This window comes from Chiloscyllium punctatum, chromosome 4 (assembly GCF_047496795.1).
Source record: "Chiloscyllium punctatum isolate Juve2018m chromosome 4, sChiPun1.3, whole genome shotgun sequence".
NCBI lineage: Eukaryota > Metazoa > Chordata > Chondrichthyes > Orectolobiformes > Hemiscylliidae > Chiloscyllium > Chiloscyllium punctatum.
The window spans coordinates 98,305,051-98,322,243 of record NC_092742.1 but is presented as its reverse complement, the minus strand read 5'-3'; the positions used below and the strand labels follow the sequence as shown (position 1 = coordinate 98,322,243).

The 17,193-nt window shown below is 44.4% G+C and overlaps 2 protein-coding genes across 6 annotated transcripts in view; one reads left to right on the top strand and one right to left on the bottom strand.

The window, feature by feature from the left end:
• Positions 1-14,598, bottom strand: part of ino80 (INO80 complex ATPase subunit) — a 217,764-nt gene extending 203,166 nt beyond the window's left edge. For all 3 annotated transcript variants that reach the window (XM_072569373.1, XM_072569372.1, XM_072569374.1), the window contains exon 1: positions 14,421-14,598. The gene's annotated coding sequence lies outside the window, so the exon portion shown is untranslated. The remainder of the gene's footprint in view (positions 1-14,420) is intronic.
• A 73-nt stretch (positions 14,599-14,671) lies between these two features.
• exd1 (exonuclease 3'-5' domain containing 1) overlaps positions 14,672-17,193 on the top strand; it is a 60,564-nt gene continuing 58,042 nt past the window's right edge. The window contains exon 1 of one of the 3 annotated variants that reach the window (XM_072569369.1): positions 14,672-15,305. In XM_072569369.1, the coding sequence (XP_072425470.1) occupies positions 15,122-15,305 (184 nt within the window). In that variant the 5' untranslated portion in view covers positions 14,672-15,121. The remainder of the gene's footprint in view (positions 15,306-17,193) is intronic. The other 2 variants (XM_072569370.1, XM_072569371.1) reach the window with 2 other exon arrangements.

Here is a 17,193-nt window from a genome sequence, read left to right as displayed (position 1 = left end):
AACCATATGTTGTGCATGCTCAGCAATGTACAGATCAATTGTCCTTAATGACATGCTCAAGTCCATAAAACTCAAATATATCCTCCTGAGTTAGACACTAGTTGTCAAGATGGGGGCAGAGTAGCAGTGCAGCATTAAGACTCCTGCCCAGAACTTGAATGCTCTGTCTGCTTTTTCTTTCCCCTTCATTCACGGCATTTCTCTCCTTTCTTTTCCTTTTAATCTACTTATCTGCTGTGGAGACATCAGCGACTTCCAAGTGTCCAGTGCGCCTGTGAAGGTTTCTCCTGAAGGTAGCAATGAAGGGAGTCAACTTTGGTGCAACAAGGTGGAGATCACGTCCAGCACAGGGGAAAGCAAGAGAGCGAGCCCAACGTCTCCCAGCATTTGTGGCGGCATTGAACATGAAGGAGGTCAAACCCTTTATGGGAGTGTGAACCCAACAAGGCTAAACACTGAAACAGCAAATGTCATTTCAAACCTTTAACCTTATTTCTTTATTTTTCTACTTTGTACCTAAGATTTTCTACCCAAGTATGACACTATCCACTTTTCATCGGACTCCTGTATCCATATGCTTGATTAAGTGTGACAACATCTAATTTTAAACATGAAGCAAATGTGGATTCAAATGGGTTGAGCACTTTTTGATTATATACTCTTAACGAGTACTTTGCATCGGTATTCACCAGGAGGGGCGTGGTGGATGTTGAGGTTAGGGGTAGATCTCTGATTACTCGAGGTCAAGTCAGCATAAGGAGAGAGCAAGTATTGTGTATTCTAAAAGGCATTAAGGTGGACAATTCCCCAGCTCCGGATGGGATCTATCCTCGGTTACTGAGGAAGCGAGAGGGGAAATAGCTAGGCCTTTAACAGGCATCTTTGCAGCATCCTTGCATACAGGGGAGGTCCCAGAGGACTGGAGAATTGTTAATATTGTCCCCTTGTTTAAAAAGGGTAGCAGGGATAATCCAGGTAATTACAGACCTGTAAGCCTGATGTCCACAGTAGGGAAGCTACTGGACAATTTACTAACAGATAGGAAATATATACATTTCGAAGAAAATGGGCTTATCGGTGATTGGCAGCATGGTTTGTGCAGGGAAGGTCATGTCTTAGTAACCTAATACAATTCTTTGAAGAGGTGACAAAGTTGATTGTTGAGGGAAGGGATGTAGATGTCATATACATGGACTATAGTAAGGTGTTTGATAAAATTCCCCATAGTAAGCTGATGAAAGTGACGTCGCATGGGGTCCAGGGTGTTCTAGATGGAGAGAGAGAAAACTGGTTGGGCAACAGGAGACAATAGTAGTGGAAGAGAGCTTCTCAAAATAGAGAACTGTGACCAGTGGTGTCCCACAGGGATCTGTGTTGGAACCACTGTTGTTTCTGATATACATAACTGATTTGGAGAATGATGTAGATCGCTTCATTAGCAAGTTTGCAGATGACACTAAGATTGGTGGAGTAGCAGATAGTGAAGGGGTCTGTCAGAGAATACAGAATATAGATATGGGAATGTGTGTAGGGTGCAAGCAGGCAGGGAAAAAGTTAAGCTGAGTTTTTTTAAACAAGAGATTCAGCTGAACATGACTCAGGTCTGATAAGAACTTAGTTAACAATGGGGTGCTTCAGGCAAGGGTATTGGGTTAACAAGGTGGAAAAGCATTGATTCTATACAGCCATTTAACAAGATGAGGTAGCATTCAGTACGTAACATGAGTTAATCGGCAAAAAGTATTTATTATGTCAAGTCAGTTATTCACTATGTAACAGATGGCTTACTCTTTACTATGGACACTTGCTGATAATAACAGTCACCGAATCAGTATGTATGTTGCCTTATCTGGATGCTCCACTCTGTACAATGTCTATATAGTTCATTGAGAAACTGCTGTTCCAGAAGTCTTGTCTCCGTGCACATGGATGATCATTCCCTCTCCCTCTAGGGACCAGAATAAAGATAGAGGAAGTAAAACTATAATGTGTCTCTGAGCATTTTGCTTCAACTGAGGGGGTGCAATGGGGTGGCAGACAGATTGAAAGGTTGGGCAGAGAAATGGAGTTCAACCAGACAAATACGAGGTGATGCATTTTGGAAGATGCAATTCCAGTGCGAACTATACAGTAAATGGAAAAGTCGTGGGGAAAAGTGTTGTATAGAGAGATCTGGGTGTTCAGGTCCATTGTTCCCTAAAGGCGGCAATGCAGGTCAGTGGAGTGGTCAAGGCGGCAGACAGCACGTTTTCCTTCATCAGGCGGGGTATCGAGTACAAGAGTTGGCAGGTCATGTTACAATTGTATAAGACTTTGGTTCGGCCACATTTGGAATACTGCCTATAGTCTGCCACATGACCAAAAGGATGCGGATGCCTTGGAGATGGTACAGATGAGGTTTGCCAGGATGTTGCCTGGTATAGAGGGTGCTAGCTAGGAGGAGAGGTTGATTAGGATTATTTGCATTGGAAAGGAGGTTGAGGGGGAACCTGACTGAGGTCTACAAAATCATGAGGTGTAGACAGGGTGGATAGCAAGAAACTTTTGCCCCCAGAGTGGAAGACTCAATTAGTAGGGATCACGGGTTTGAAGTGAGAAGGGAAAGGTTTAGGGAAATATATGTGGAAAGTTCTTCATGCAGAGGGTGGTGGGTGTCTGGAATGAGCAGGGACGGGAATGATAGCATCATTTAAGATACATCAAGACAAGATACACGAATGGGCAGGGAGCAAAGGGATACAAATCTTTAAAATAGGCAACAGATTTAGAGAGAGGATAAGGATCGGCGCAGGCTTGGAGGCCCAAAGGGCCTGTTTCTGTGCTGTAATGTTCTTGGTTGTCTTTGTTCTTATTGACAGTGCTGCATTTGTCAGCCAAAATGTATTTAAGGTTTGAACTCTTCTTACATACGATAAAAGGTATTTTCAAGAATTATGTCTTGCAACTGCCAATTACTCATTTGAGATCAGAAGGAGCATAACACAATTTATTTTAACATTTAGTCACAAGAACACCCTTGCATGTATCAATTTGCAGATTCAAGTCCCATTACACAAACCTTCTACACAGTATTGGAGAAATGAAAGTTGCCTCGGCTAAGGAAGCAACAGTATCAATATCTGCTGAAGGCACTAGTCAGTCAGATAAGTTATCACAGAACTTAAATTATGAAAAGGCAGTTGGCCATTAAACACCACTTCCAGAAATTAAGATCTGGGGCATTTCTTAAATAATTTCATGATCTAATTCCAACTATTAGAAGCAAAAGCTAAATGGTGCATCCAACGATTTTCCCAGGGCAACATATCCATTGTTCTATCTGATATTCATTCATTACAAAATATTTTCACTAAAATACTTATTTAAAAAAAAAGGAAGGACAAGTTTCACTGGTGGCTCAGGATTTGAACATGAGCCCAAGCTGACATCAGCCATACAGCACTCACCTGAGCATTGGTAAATACAAAGTAAAAGTCACAGAGAACGCACAATTATATTTGCCAGAGATGCCAACGCTATCTTTAGCTTCTATGGAGAGCAGGTGCATTAAATGTTCCGGATACTAATGACAAGGTTTCACAGTTCCAACATAATTTCCTACAGTTGTCCAACAGTGTCAGTCTGATAACTTTGTGCTTTAGACCTAACCTTAAACCTTATCCCACCCGACTGGAACTGTCTTTCGTAATACATTCCTGTACAGGTAGTTCTTCGATAACACCATGTTTGCATTTTTAGAAATAGCATTTAAGTGTTGGCGATGTAACCGCAATGCAGGCAACATCTGAAATATTCACGCTTGAGACACAGCATCCCCAATTTGTCAATCACATTACAGCAAATTCACATGAACAAAACTCGCGTTATAACAGAACAACCTGGACTAAGGCCATGGCCCAAACATACCCAAGTCATCTAATCTGCCCTGCTTAACCACATCTGACTTGCCTTTCCAGTAAACCATTTTCAGTCCATAAACCAATCCTCTAATACAACAATATTGGAACACGAGATGCTGTCATGTTAGGGAAATCTCAAGTTCTCCAACACGATTCAATGGCCTCAAATGCACCAGTTAAATTGCTGATCATACATTTAGTGTTACACTTCACAAACAAAAATCTGTGTAGCAATCTCAGAAATCTCACTACACATCATAGCTGGCAACTTTAGTCGGAACACAGGAACAGGAATAGGCCAGTCAGCCCCTGAACCCTGTTCCACCGTTCAAGGAGAGGTTGGCTGATCTGTTGCCAACCCATACACATGTCTTTGGCCCACATCTCTTAGTAATTTATCTATATCTGCCCTGTCTTTTCCTGTTAATATCTGGAAGACTTGGATCAGATCAACCCTAAACCTTCCAAATTCTAGGAAGAAATATCATAATCTCTCCTCGTAACTTAACCCATGAAGTCCAGGCATCATTCTAATAGATCGTCATTGTACTCCCTCCACGGTCAAAATATTGTTCCGAAGATGAACAGATCTGTTCACAGTACTCCAAGTGGGGTCTCACCAGGATCTTAGGACAAAGTGAGGACTGCAGATGCTGGAGATCAGAGTAGCGCGTGTGGTGCTGGAAAAGCACAGTAAGTCAGGCATCATCCGAGGAGCAGGTGAATTGACGTTTCAGGCATAAGGCCCTTATGCCTGAAACGTCAATTCTCCTGCTCCTCGGAAGCTGCCTGACCTGCTGTGCTTTTCCAGCACCACATTCTCGACTCTAAACAGGATCTTGTGATGCTGTAGGTGTACATCTGCATGCTTGTACTCCAGCCCTCTAGATACAAAGATCTGCATTCCATTAACTGTCTCGACTATTTTCTGAACCTAAGTAAAAACAATGACTGCAGATGCTGGAAACCAGATTCTGGATTAGTGGTGCTGGAACAGCACAGCAGTTCAGACAGCATCCGAGGAGCAGCAAAATCGACGTTTCAGGCAAAAGCCCTTCATCAGGAATAAAGCCAGAGAGCCTGAAGCGTGGAGAGATAAGCTAGAGGAGGTTGGGGGTGGAGAGAAAGTAGCATGGAGTACAATAAGTGAGAGGGGGAGGGGATGAAGGTGATAGGTCAGGGAGGAGGGTGGAGTGGATAGGTGGAAAAGAAGATAGGCGGGTAGGACAAGTCATGGGGGACAGTGTTGAGCTGGAAGTTTGGAATTAGGGTGAGGTGGGGGAAGGGGAAATGAGGAAACTGTTGAAGTCCACATTGATGCCCTGGGGTTGAAGTGTTCTGAGGTGGAAGATGAGGCGTTCTTCCTCCAGGTGTCTGGTGGTGAAGGAGGCCTAGGACCTCCATGTCCATGTCCTCGGCAGAGTGGGAGGGGGAGTTCAAATGTTGGGCCACATGGCGGTGTGGTTGATTGGTGCGGGTGTCCCGGAGATGTTCCCTAAAGCGCTCTGCTAGGAGGCGCCCAGTCTCCCCAATGTAGAGGAGACCGCATCGGGAGCAACGAATGCAATAAATAATTTTAGTGGATGTGCAGGTAAAACTTTGATGGATGTGGAAGGCTCCTTTAGGGCCTTGGATGGAGGTGAGGGAGGAAGTGTGGGCGCAGGTTTTGTAGTTCCTGCGGTGGCAGGGGAAAGTGCCAGAATGGGAGGGTGTATTGTAGGGGGACGTGGACCTGACCAGGTAGTCACTGAGGGAACGGTCTTTGCAGGAGGCGGAAAGGGGTGGGAAGGGAAATATATCCCTGATGGTGGGGTCGTTTTGGAGGTGGCGGAAATGCCGGCAGATGATTTGGTTTATGCGAGGGTTGGCAGGGTGGAAGGTGAGCACCAGAGGCGTTCTGTCCTTGCTAGGCTGGAGGGGTGGAGTCTGAGGGCAGAGGTGGACGAGATGCGTTGGAGGGCATCTTTAACCACGTAGGAAGGGAAATTGCGGTCTCTAAAGAGGGAGGCCATCTGGTGTGTTCTGTGTTGGAACTGGTCCTCCTGGGAGCAGGTACAGCGGAGGAATTGGGAATATGGGATGGCATTTTTGCAAGAGGAAGGGTGGGAAGAGGTGTAATCCAGTTAGCTGTGAGAGTCGGTGGGTTTGTAAAAAATGTCAGTGTCAAGTCAGTCATCATTAATGGAGATGGAGAGGTCCAGGAAGGGGATGGAGGTGTCAGAGATGGTCCAGGTAAATTTAAGATCAGGGTGGAATGTGTTGGTGAAGTTGATGAATTGCTCAACCTCCTCGCGAGAGCATGAGGTGGCACCAATGCAGTCATCAATGTAGGGGAGGAAGAGGTGGGGAGTGGTGCCGGTGTAATTACAGAAGATTGACTGTTCTATGTAGCCAATAAAAAGACAGGCATAGCTGGGGCCCATGGCTACCCCTTTGGTCTGGAGGAAGTGGGAGGATTCGAAGGAGAAATTGTTAAGGGTGAGGACCAGTTCGGCCAAACGAATGAGAGTGTCGGTGGAAGGGTACTGTTGGGGATGCCGGGAGAGGATAAAAACGGAGGGCTTGGAGGCCCTGGTCATGGCGGATGGAGGTGTAGAGGGATTGGATGTCCATGGTGAAGATGAGGCGTTGGGGGCCGGGGAAACGGAAGTCTTGGAGGAGGTGGAAGGCGTGGGTGGTGTCTGTGTAGTTTTAAAAGATCTATGCACCTGAACCATGCACACATTCCCCAAATTCTCTCTGGATATCCACTGTATTGAACTTCATACTAACTAGAAATCCTTATCTATTCTTTCTCATTCTGAAATGGATAACCTTATACCTTCTTACATTGAACTCCATCTGAACAGTTTTGCCCATTCACTTTGCATAAAATTATAACTGACTATCTATACTGTCTGCAATACCATCTAATTTGGTGTCAACAACAAATTTGGATTCATGACTTTCTATGCCATCACCCAAGTCATTAATAATGTGAATAATTGAGGAGTGAACACATCCTCATGAGACACTACTGGTCACAACCTGCAAATTTCAGTATCTAGCCAATATCACTACTTTCTGTCGCAATCTCTCAGCCATGTCAGTAATTTGGCCACTATTTCAAGAGATTTGGAGTACAAGAATGGGGAAATCTTACCGCAACTGGACAAGGTGGTGGGTGAGACCACATCTGGACTCCTAACAGCAGATTTGGTCCCCATAAGGAAAGATAGCATTTCATGGGAAGCAGAACAGAAAAGGTTTACAAGGACTATCTCTGGTGTGTAGGGACTGTGCTGCGAGCAAAGGCTAAACAGATTGGGACTTTACTCACTGGAAGAATGAGAAGGAATCTTATGGAAACAATTCTTAAGGGGGTTGACTGGTTAAATCATGAGCGGATGTTACGTCTTATGAGTGTGTTTGGGAACAAGGACACAGCCTCAGAATAAAGGGATGTCAATTTAAACTGATATGAGGGGGAATTTCTTCTGAGGGTTGAGTGTCTTTAGAATTCCTTGCTACAGAGAGCAATGGGGACAGAATCCTTGTGTATATTTAAGACTGATAGAGATTTTGATCAGTCAGGAAAATCAAGAGTTAAGGACAAAATGCAGTGAAGTGTACATAAGGAATATTTGATCAGCCATGAACCTATTGAATAACAGAACAGGCTTGAGGTCCTGTTTGAATTTTTAGTGACCATGTGATAGGATAGTCTTACCATGGAATGATAGCTGGAGTTGCTGAGTGCAATGAATACACTGACCACTTCGAAGCAGCAAATGTTGTCAAGCAGGGGTGTAACATGGCCTATCCACTATTCAATAAATTCTTTGCCATGTTTTCAGAGGCATTTAATGCAAAACAGTAATGGAAATTACCCCACAGGTGCCAATCTCTTCAACTGGAGGCTTACTGATACCTACACTAAGACAGAAATGACGATACAGGAATTTTTATTTGCCATGATTAAGCTCTGTCATACTGCTAAAATGGTCTTCAAAAGATTTTTCAAAATTAGCTGATGAAAACCATGAGCTCAAGAAAATAGCTGCTCCAATCACCGTCAAACTGACTATACCCTTCCTCCTATAATTATTAGCAACACAAACCGAAAGACCGTTGATCACTTCACCCACCTTCAAACCACAATCTCAAGAAATGTCTGCATTGACAGTAAAGTGGCAAATAGAATTGCCCCTGCAAGCTTAACATTTGTCTATTTCTGCAAGAGTTCTGGAGGAAATGAACTTTCAACAGCCCTAGCTCTATATAAAACTGTGGTAACACCACTTCTCCTACAACTTTGCATCCTAGATTACTTACTTCAGCCATATTAAGAAGTTGGACAGGTTTCATGGAAGATGCAGAACATCAAGTTAATTCAAAAAGTATAAATTGCCAACCATTAAAGAATTCATCAGAGCCCAGCTTCGATGAAATCTACTTCCATGTACTAAAACCCAAGATGGTCATGCATTCACAAATTAAACTTGGGCACAACATGCAAGATAAGGTACAAGAATGTTTTGAAGACTACCCTCCTAAAATGTGGCATCTCCATCAGACAGGGAGAAAGAAGCACATGAAGTAACCCCAAGTATTGGTGATATTTCCTTTAAACAACAAAGAATACAGACAAAGTCACAAAGGCAAGTTAGAAAAACTGGGCAGTCCCAAAGGAAATCAGACAATTAACCAGGAAGAGTACATAAGGTCTTGCAAGTGGTACAGCACAGATTTAACACATTGTAACACATTTCATTCTCATATGATGAGAAATGGTTGAATTGTCTATATTCCCATATTTGGGGGTTCCTGAGGCAAAAACCAAAACTAATAGACAAGAATATTTATCTTGACAGAAGCATACTCCATATAAATTGCGTAACAGTCTGGAGGGTTTATAAATTGACTACCACACTTCTCAACAGGTCACCAGTGACTGCAATTCAGTCTACTAGTAGTAGTGGAAACAGCATCTCGTCACTTACATCAAAAAGTCGTTGCCCAGCTAAAGAACACAGCTAAGACAAACATTCTTAGGTAGGTGTTAAGCAGACTGATAAAAGGCCTTGAAACATGCCCCCAACTCTCTTTCATCCCAAAAATTGAGAAGTAACCCCATCACATGAAAATGCAAGATGGAACTACACTCATCACAGATTTGAGACATGTCTAGGGGTGATAATCATATTTCCAAAATTTTAATATCTTCTGATGGTTAAACATCTTTGCTATTCTTTTCAAAGCAATTTAACTTAGGATATGTCTCATGGGGCAGTTAACTTTAATACCCAGTCACCTTTGCAACGATGATCCATGATAACACTGGTTTGGCAAATATTCAATGGATATGTGAACCATACAGATCGAGTTCCTAGGTTCAGTCTCTGGTTTGTGCCAAGTTAGCTGGCATCAGCAGGGATGAAGGTCATAAACAGGTCCTGTATCACCTAAGTTTTAAGGGAGGAACAACTCGAGATTTTCTTTGAGAAGTCTGTTGAAGTGTGTTCATGTCTGGCAAGAGCATATTACACTTTAAATGATATTCTCCATGAGCTCAATGACCATGTTCAAATGTGGTCACAATCTTGCTGAGGGCGGAGTGTTGGTCCCTCATGAAACGAGCAGCAAAGATGAACATTGAAGTAAGAGATAATGCAATAAACTGAAAATTAAATCTATCGTGGCCTCAAACTGAGTGAAACTAGGCGAAAATGAGGACTTGCAGACGCTGGAGATTAGAGTCGAGAGAAAAGCACAGCTGGTCAGGCAACATCTGAGGAGCAAGTAAAAAAGAAAATAAAAAATTCGATATTTTGGGAAAAAGCCCATCAGGAATCAGACGACTTTGGAACCAGAATAGGGGGTCAGTGAAGTTCAAACTCGAAATCAAGACTACAGGTTACTTTACTGCTTTTAAAAGAATAAAGTGCATATCACCAACTACTTTTGACCTCCTTCACCATGGAAATTCCAATTTATTGGTCAAGTATATAAAACGTACCATTTGTCTAACAAATAACTTAAAAATGTAAACCACTCGCTACATTCAGAAGCAGGTCTCACATTTTATTTGGCAGTGGACAGCAAAATAGAGCATAACAGCTCACCAGGCTTACAAAGTGAATAAGAAATTTTTGAAAACAAGCAGAGTGAGATTGGAGGAGGATACAAATTAACGAGAGACGATAGAAGTTAGAACAGATGTAACAATGACTGTCAAATACAAGCATCGGTTCATGGAGGGTAATGTCAGGGGACTCTACTGCATTCTTGCAACACACATCATCCAAAGGAAGCAGACACTTTGATCCAAGGTCAATGCTGCTCTGACCAATTCACTTGCTATGATACTGGATAATGAAGAGAAAAGTGTTGTACCTGTCTACGACAGCAATGGGAAACACATATTGACAAGTCGTTCTAGCTGTGTACCTTAGGAAGGTATCAATGGACGAGCTGAGTAGATGAATGAGAGATAAATGGAATTCAATCTGAAGTAGTGAGATATTGTGAAAGCACAAAGTGAAAACAAGGCAAAAAAAATTACATGATAAATGGGCACATGCCGGGAACAGTAGAGAAACAGAAGGATTTTTGCACTACATGTCTACAGATTCCTGAAGGTGGTATGGCAAGTAGATAAAATGCCTGGGGTGGGAAATGAGATATTTTCCTTATTAGCATAGGCAAAGATTATAAAGGCAGGACAGTTGTGCTGTAAATGTATAAAACACTAGTTTGGACACAGCTAGAATACGGTGTTCAGGTCTTGTCACTGCACTTTCAGACAAAAAGCAATATTACTTAAGAGTAGAGAAGAGTTTACAATGATGTCACTAAGGCCAGAGAAAAGACTGACTAGGTTAGAAAGCCTTCCTTGGAAGAGAAAGCAGAAAAAGAATTAATCTAACTGCATAAAATGAGGGTCCTAGGAAGTTATTTCCTCCCTGCTCTATTTTTGTAAGTAATTAAGTAACCAACAGGTAGAGACTTAAAGCAACTGGTAGCTGGATTAGAGAGTACAAGGAGAAATGTTTCCATCCAGACAATGTGGCCGCCTCAAACTCAATACCTGAAAGTGGTGGAGCGGAAATCTTTGTTACATTTAGTAAAGTGTCTCAAAATCTCACTCCACAAGGGTACAGACAAAATATTAGAACATGAAATTAGCTCAGGAAGACATGAGAACCTCCATTTGCTCACTCCTGACCTCAATACAAGCCTTGGTCCAAATAGGGACAAAGGAACTGGAAAGCCAAGAGGAGGTAAAAAGACTCCACCTTCGACATGAAGGTTCACATTTGAGAGCACGAATTCAAGGAGCCCTGATAAAATAGAAGGATAATATGAATCAGAAGTATTCTCTCTGCTGGACAGAATCAAACCTAGCATGAAGGAAGGTAGTTGTGGTTGTTGGAAGTCAATCGTCTCAGCCCCAGGACAACTCTGCAGGAGTTACTTACAATAGTGACCTCAGTCCAACTATTATGAATGACTTTCATTATAGAGGTCAAACTGAGCATTTTTGTCGATGATTGTGAAATGTTCAGTACTGTTCATCACTCCTCAAACACTGAAGCAGTATATGTCCATATACACCAAGTCCTGAACAACATCCAGGATTGCAGCAGGTACCAAGTGACATTTGCACCACAGGTGCTAGGCAATTACAATGTCCCAACCATTGTCGCAAAATATTACATGACAGTACCATCAGTGAATCCTTCAATATTAACAGTGGGGCAAACTGTTCTGGATCAATCATACAAATGCTGTGGCTACAATAGCAGGTCAGAGGCTGGGTTTTCTGACGAGCCAAAACCCTTCCCACCATTCACAAGGCACAGACAGAAGTACAAGTCATGAAATACATTCCATTTGCCTGGACAAATACAGCTCCAACAAGATGCTTGATACCATCCATCACAAAGCATAGCCACCTAAACATTTAATCCATCTACCAACACACAGCTACAGAGTTTATCTACAAAATCCACTGTAGTAACTCACCCATGGTTCTCTGACAGCACCTTTTAAACCCACAACCACTATCATCTGCAAGGACAAAGGTAACACATTGAAGGGAACAATCATCTGCATGTTCACCTCCCAAACACCATCCTGATCTGGAAATCGCTAACAGCACCGTTGGTGTCAGTACACCACGTGGATTGCAGTGGTTCAAGAATGGAACTCAACCAAATCCTACAACTAACGATAATATTCTGTCACCTTCACTTTTTTGGTAAACATTCAATAGACAGGATTTGATTTTCAGTAAAACTCTATTGAGATACGTCACAGAAATTTTATTTTCAAACAAAAGCAAATTACCCTCATACTCAAGTCCATGTGAAGATTTTGAAGGTTTCACGGGCACATTTCACGAGGACATTTCCTCAAAAAAATTTCACAAATACACTAGACAACTGAATGTACAAAACATGCACAGTGCAAATAACCCAAAATGACAAACTTAAACCAAAAGCTTTGCTTATAAAGCAATGTATTACATAAAGGAAAGGTCAGTTCTGTTAGATCACAACCTATACCTTATAGCAGCTGAAATACTCAACTTTAATATCCTGCCGTTTTGCCTCTAATTCCTTAAGTGATAAAAGTTTATCTATCTCAGCCTCAAAGGATCACCCACAAGAACAAATGGTAACGTAGTTTATAACTACAAGGGCTCTTGTGGTGCAGTAGTAATGTCCATACCTTTGAGAAACCTGGGTTAAAACTCACCTGCCAGCCATGTATCTGAATAGATTAACATAAAAATACCCCCATGACTACAAAACAGACGATTAGGAAGACACACAGGATCATTTCCTTTCTCAGTCGAGACCAAATAAAAGGCATCCACCACTGGATAAATAACGAGTTAGACTACAGCTTTCCTTGGGGTGGATGAGACTGGAGTGGGAAATGAATCAAAATCCATGTAATTATGAGCAGATGACTCCATAAACCACAGGGTTACTAACTCCAGAATCCTTTCGTTATCTGATCCCAGATTTAGACAACCAGGCCTCTTATTGAATACCCTGCAGAAATAGCATGTGGACGTTGAGAATAGACAGGCAACACTCACTGGCACCAAAAGACAACCAGTAGAAAACAAATCAAAATGCATCCTGGCATGAGTCAGCTTCTTTAAGAGAAGAATTAACATTACGGGCACTAGGTAGATACATCTTTGCTTTCATTTGTAACCTCGAGGATCAGTTGATGATGTCTTAATGTCGTGAGTGACATGATCCCATTCAACATTTTATTCGCTGAGCAGGTTGGTCATGTCACCAAATCTTAGATTGGCTTGAAAGATCTCATTCCTCAGTTAGGTTTTATTCAATAAAATACTGATTTTAATTTACAGCCATTTAACACTCATTCCCCCGAGGGCATCATTTTTTAGACTTATCTTCTGTGACTTGTCTAATTCAACATGTTTGGATTCAGTTATTTTCAGGCACTGTCCTTGGTGTTGATCACAAAAAACGAATTGCTACGATATTTCTCAGTAAGTGTTAATAACAGGTCACAACTTACTTTTTGACCCATTTAAATTCCAATATTCAAGGAAATGAATTAAGAGTGCGGGAAAGCAACTAAGAATGACACGTGAAAATGACTTTTTTTCCCCCAAAAAAGCCTCAAAATGTTGTTCGTCAGAGCCAGCACGAACAGGTTGAAATTTCACATGAAACACATTGCGAATGGACTATATCATTTTGAAGACAGACTCTGAAAAGGCAGTGTTTTCTCCAAAATCTCCAAAACACCTGCCGCAAGAAAATAAAACGTTAAAAAAAATTATATTCTCCACAGCCCGCACCTCACCTCAAAAATAAAACGCCCTTTACAAAGTCAACGAGACAAGCAAGAAGCAGGCAGCGAGAGAAAAAAAAAGGGGGAAAAAAAAGTTAAGAGTGGGTCGCTAGTCCCTTTACGATGAGGGCAACCTTTACGGATGAAGGCAGCAAGGGATTAAAGTTTGAGAGGCCGGCAAGGCCCGAAAGCATGAAGGAGGCAACGGTTGCATTGAGGGAGAAATTGTTTGGGGGGTGGGGGGGCGTCAAAGAGAGGACAATCGAAGCCCTTTACACGGGGCCGATGCTTCCGCCGGTGGTACAGCGGGGTTGAGGGATGAGGCGAGGCCCGGGGTTGGAAGCAGCGGGGAGCAGGCCGCTCCCGCTGTTGAGACGGGTAGAGGGAAAAAAATAAAACTCGAGGCGAGCGAGAAAGAGGCCAGGGGCGATGGGCCCGGTCTGGGGTTTTTATTTCCTCCCTCCGCCCCGACACCGCTGCACATTGGAAGGCGAAAGGGAGAGAGAGAGAGAGAGAAAAAATCATGTCAAAGAGATCGAGGCCATTTCCCATTAAAAGAAACGGTACAAACGCCCCGTCCGCCCGCCTCCCACACTCACTGTCTGTCTGTCCCCCCCCCACCCCCCACAACCAACACCCACCCCTTCTCCTCCCACCATACACTCACTCTCTCCCTCCCTCCCTGCCGCTTACCTCCACTCGCTCTTGCTTCTGCCTCGCCGCGCCGCTCCTCTCGCCGAGCCAAGATGGCGCTTGCTTTGGAGAGGCAGAGGTTGCGATGTCTGACAGAGGGAGCGGGGCGGCCGGTTTCGCAGCCGCTCTGCCTGAGTCCCTCCGAGCGCCGCCGCCGCCGACCGCCATTGCGGCTCTACCCCCCCCACCCCCCCTCTCACAGCACCGGCCTCCTCCTCCCCACCCCCACAGGCGCAGGCCTGAGCAGCCGAGCGCCGATTGACAACACCAGACAAACTGCGCCGACACGGCCCGCTGCTTTCGGGAATGTTGGGCGCCTCTCGCCCGCACACCGATCCGCTCTGGATCGTCAAGGAAAGGGGCAAAATCAGTGGGCTGAGGCGTGTGTGTCATCGATCGGATCGATCATCGACTCTCAGGCCTCGATCGACGGAAAATGCCGAAGTGTGCGTGACGGCGTTCGGCCGGGGCTGGGATGGCTGACCAATCAGGAGGCCACGTCTTGATCCTCGTGCGGCTCCGCGAAAGGAGGGGCGGGGTGCCAAGCTCTTTTTGGGGGGTCGAGGGAGGAAATGGTGCTTCCTCTCGCGATATCTCGTCTCTAACGGTCGGAACGTTTCAAAAAGGCATGAGGCGCGCTTGGCACCTGTCAATCACCGAGGGGTGGAGCTAAGGGCTGTTGGTGCTTGCGGGAGCACGTGATGCGGGCAGGTGTCACGCACGTGCTTTCACCTGCTGGCTGGTTGTTGTGTATCAGCGCCATGGACTCTGCGTGGCTCCGGGAGCTCCTCACCAAGCGCCTCCGGATTAGGCTGGAGTGCGGCACGTATTCGGGCTGTCTCCGGCATGTGGATACCGCGACGAAGGCCGTCGTGTTGGATCAGGGTGAGGAGTTGCGTGCGGGTAGAGCGTGCACAACGCGTTTGCTTGTGGGAAGTCGTCCAACGGATTTGTTTTTGGAAAGAATCAAAATTTAGAGTGGTGCTGAAAAAGCACATCGGGTCAGGCGGCATCGTAGAAGTAGGAAAATCGACGTTTTGGGCAAAAGCCTCCAGGGTGGAGAGTTTAATGAGGGTGGGTCTGGGGAGAAGGTAGCTAAGAGTGCACTAGGTGGATGGAGGTGGGGATGAAGGTGATAGGTCAGAGAGGAGGGTGAAGCAGATAGGTGGGAAGGAAGATAGGCAGGTAGGACAGGTCATGAGGATGGTGCTGAGCTGGCAGGCTGGAACTGGGGTAAGGTGGGGGGGGTAGGGAAATGAGTCCATATTGATGCCCTGGGGTTGAAGTGTGATGAGGTGCTCTTCCTCCAGGTGTTGGGCGGTGAGGGAGTGGCGACGGAGGAGTCCCAGGGTCTGCTCGGCCTCAGCATTTTTGGCCACGGGTCGGTGGGGTTGATCGGTGCGGGTGTCCCGGAGATGTTCCCTGAAATGCTTCGCAAGGAGGCGTCCAGTCTCCCCAATGTAAAGGAGACCGCATCAGTAGCAGCGGATGCGTGGAAGTGCAGGTAAAGCTTTAGATGTGGAAGGCTCTTTTGGGGGAGGTATGGGTGCAGGTTTTGCAATTCCTCCGGTGGTACGGTAAGATGCCATGAGGGAAGGGTGGGTTTTTGGCGGGGGGTATGGACCTGACCAAGTAGTCACAGAGGGAACAGTCTTTGCAGAAAGTGGATAGAGATAGGGAGGGAAATATATCTCTGGTGGTGGGATCAGTTTATAGGTAGTGGAAATGTTGGCGAATGATGTGGCTTATGGTGGGATGGAAGGTGCTGTCCTTATTGTGGTTGGAGAGGATGGGGTTTGAAGGCGGAGGTGCGGGACATGGATCTGCAGTCTTTATTTTTGCCTAGGTTTATTTGGAAACACTTTCAGAGCGCAGCTCCTTCATCAGGTGGTGATTTTTAACTTTGTCCACCCCAGTCCAAAACTGGCACCTCCAAATATGTGGGAAGTAGCACAGTTGGGAGAGAAAGGGTTGATTTTACTCTGCATGAAGCCCACTGAGAGGATTAATAGATAAATGTCCCTCGCAGCTTACCCCTCTTCTCCCCTTCCCTTTGCAATGTGCTCCCTTTCCCCTTTGCAGCCTCGTCTACTCTGTATGCAATCCCCCACCTTCTTGTGAGTTTCATAATTGCTATTGTTTTGACACTGACAATGTTATTTTGTGTTTCCTAACTCTTAACGTCAAGTGTTCTACTTTGAATCAGTCAACAAAGTCTATCATATCAAAAGTTTGGGGAGTAGAACATACTTGTAAGAAATGGGGAATGTGCCCCATACAGGTGGCTTAATATTGTTGTAGACCTATTTCACAACCTCTCAATCAGATGCCAGAACTTCAACTTGAGATGTCATCTGTCATCAAACAAATGTTTGGCAACACTACATTGTCAACCATGTGAGCTGAAAAGGGCAGGCTGTTAGTTGCAAATAAAAGGGGAGGGATCAGTGGGGTTTTGTCGCCAAGAATGTATGTTGTGACTTAAAATACTCATCTGCTGGAAACTATGGAGCAGCAGATGACTTGAAACTAAAAATGAGGGTGAGGGATTAAGCTGGAATAGATGTAGCAAACCAAGGACTAGAGATTCAAGAGAGTAGGGACTGGAATTGCATTATAGCTAGTACAGTTAAGGAAAGTTCACATTCTACAAATAATGGTCGAAGTCATTCAATCACTACAGCTGAAAATGTGTTGCTGGAAAAGCGCAGCAGGTCAGACAGCATCCAAGGAATAGGAGAATCGACGTTTCTGGCATCAGCCCTTCTTCAGG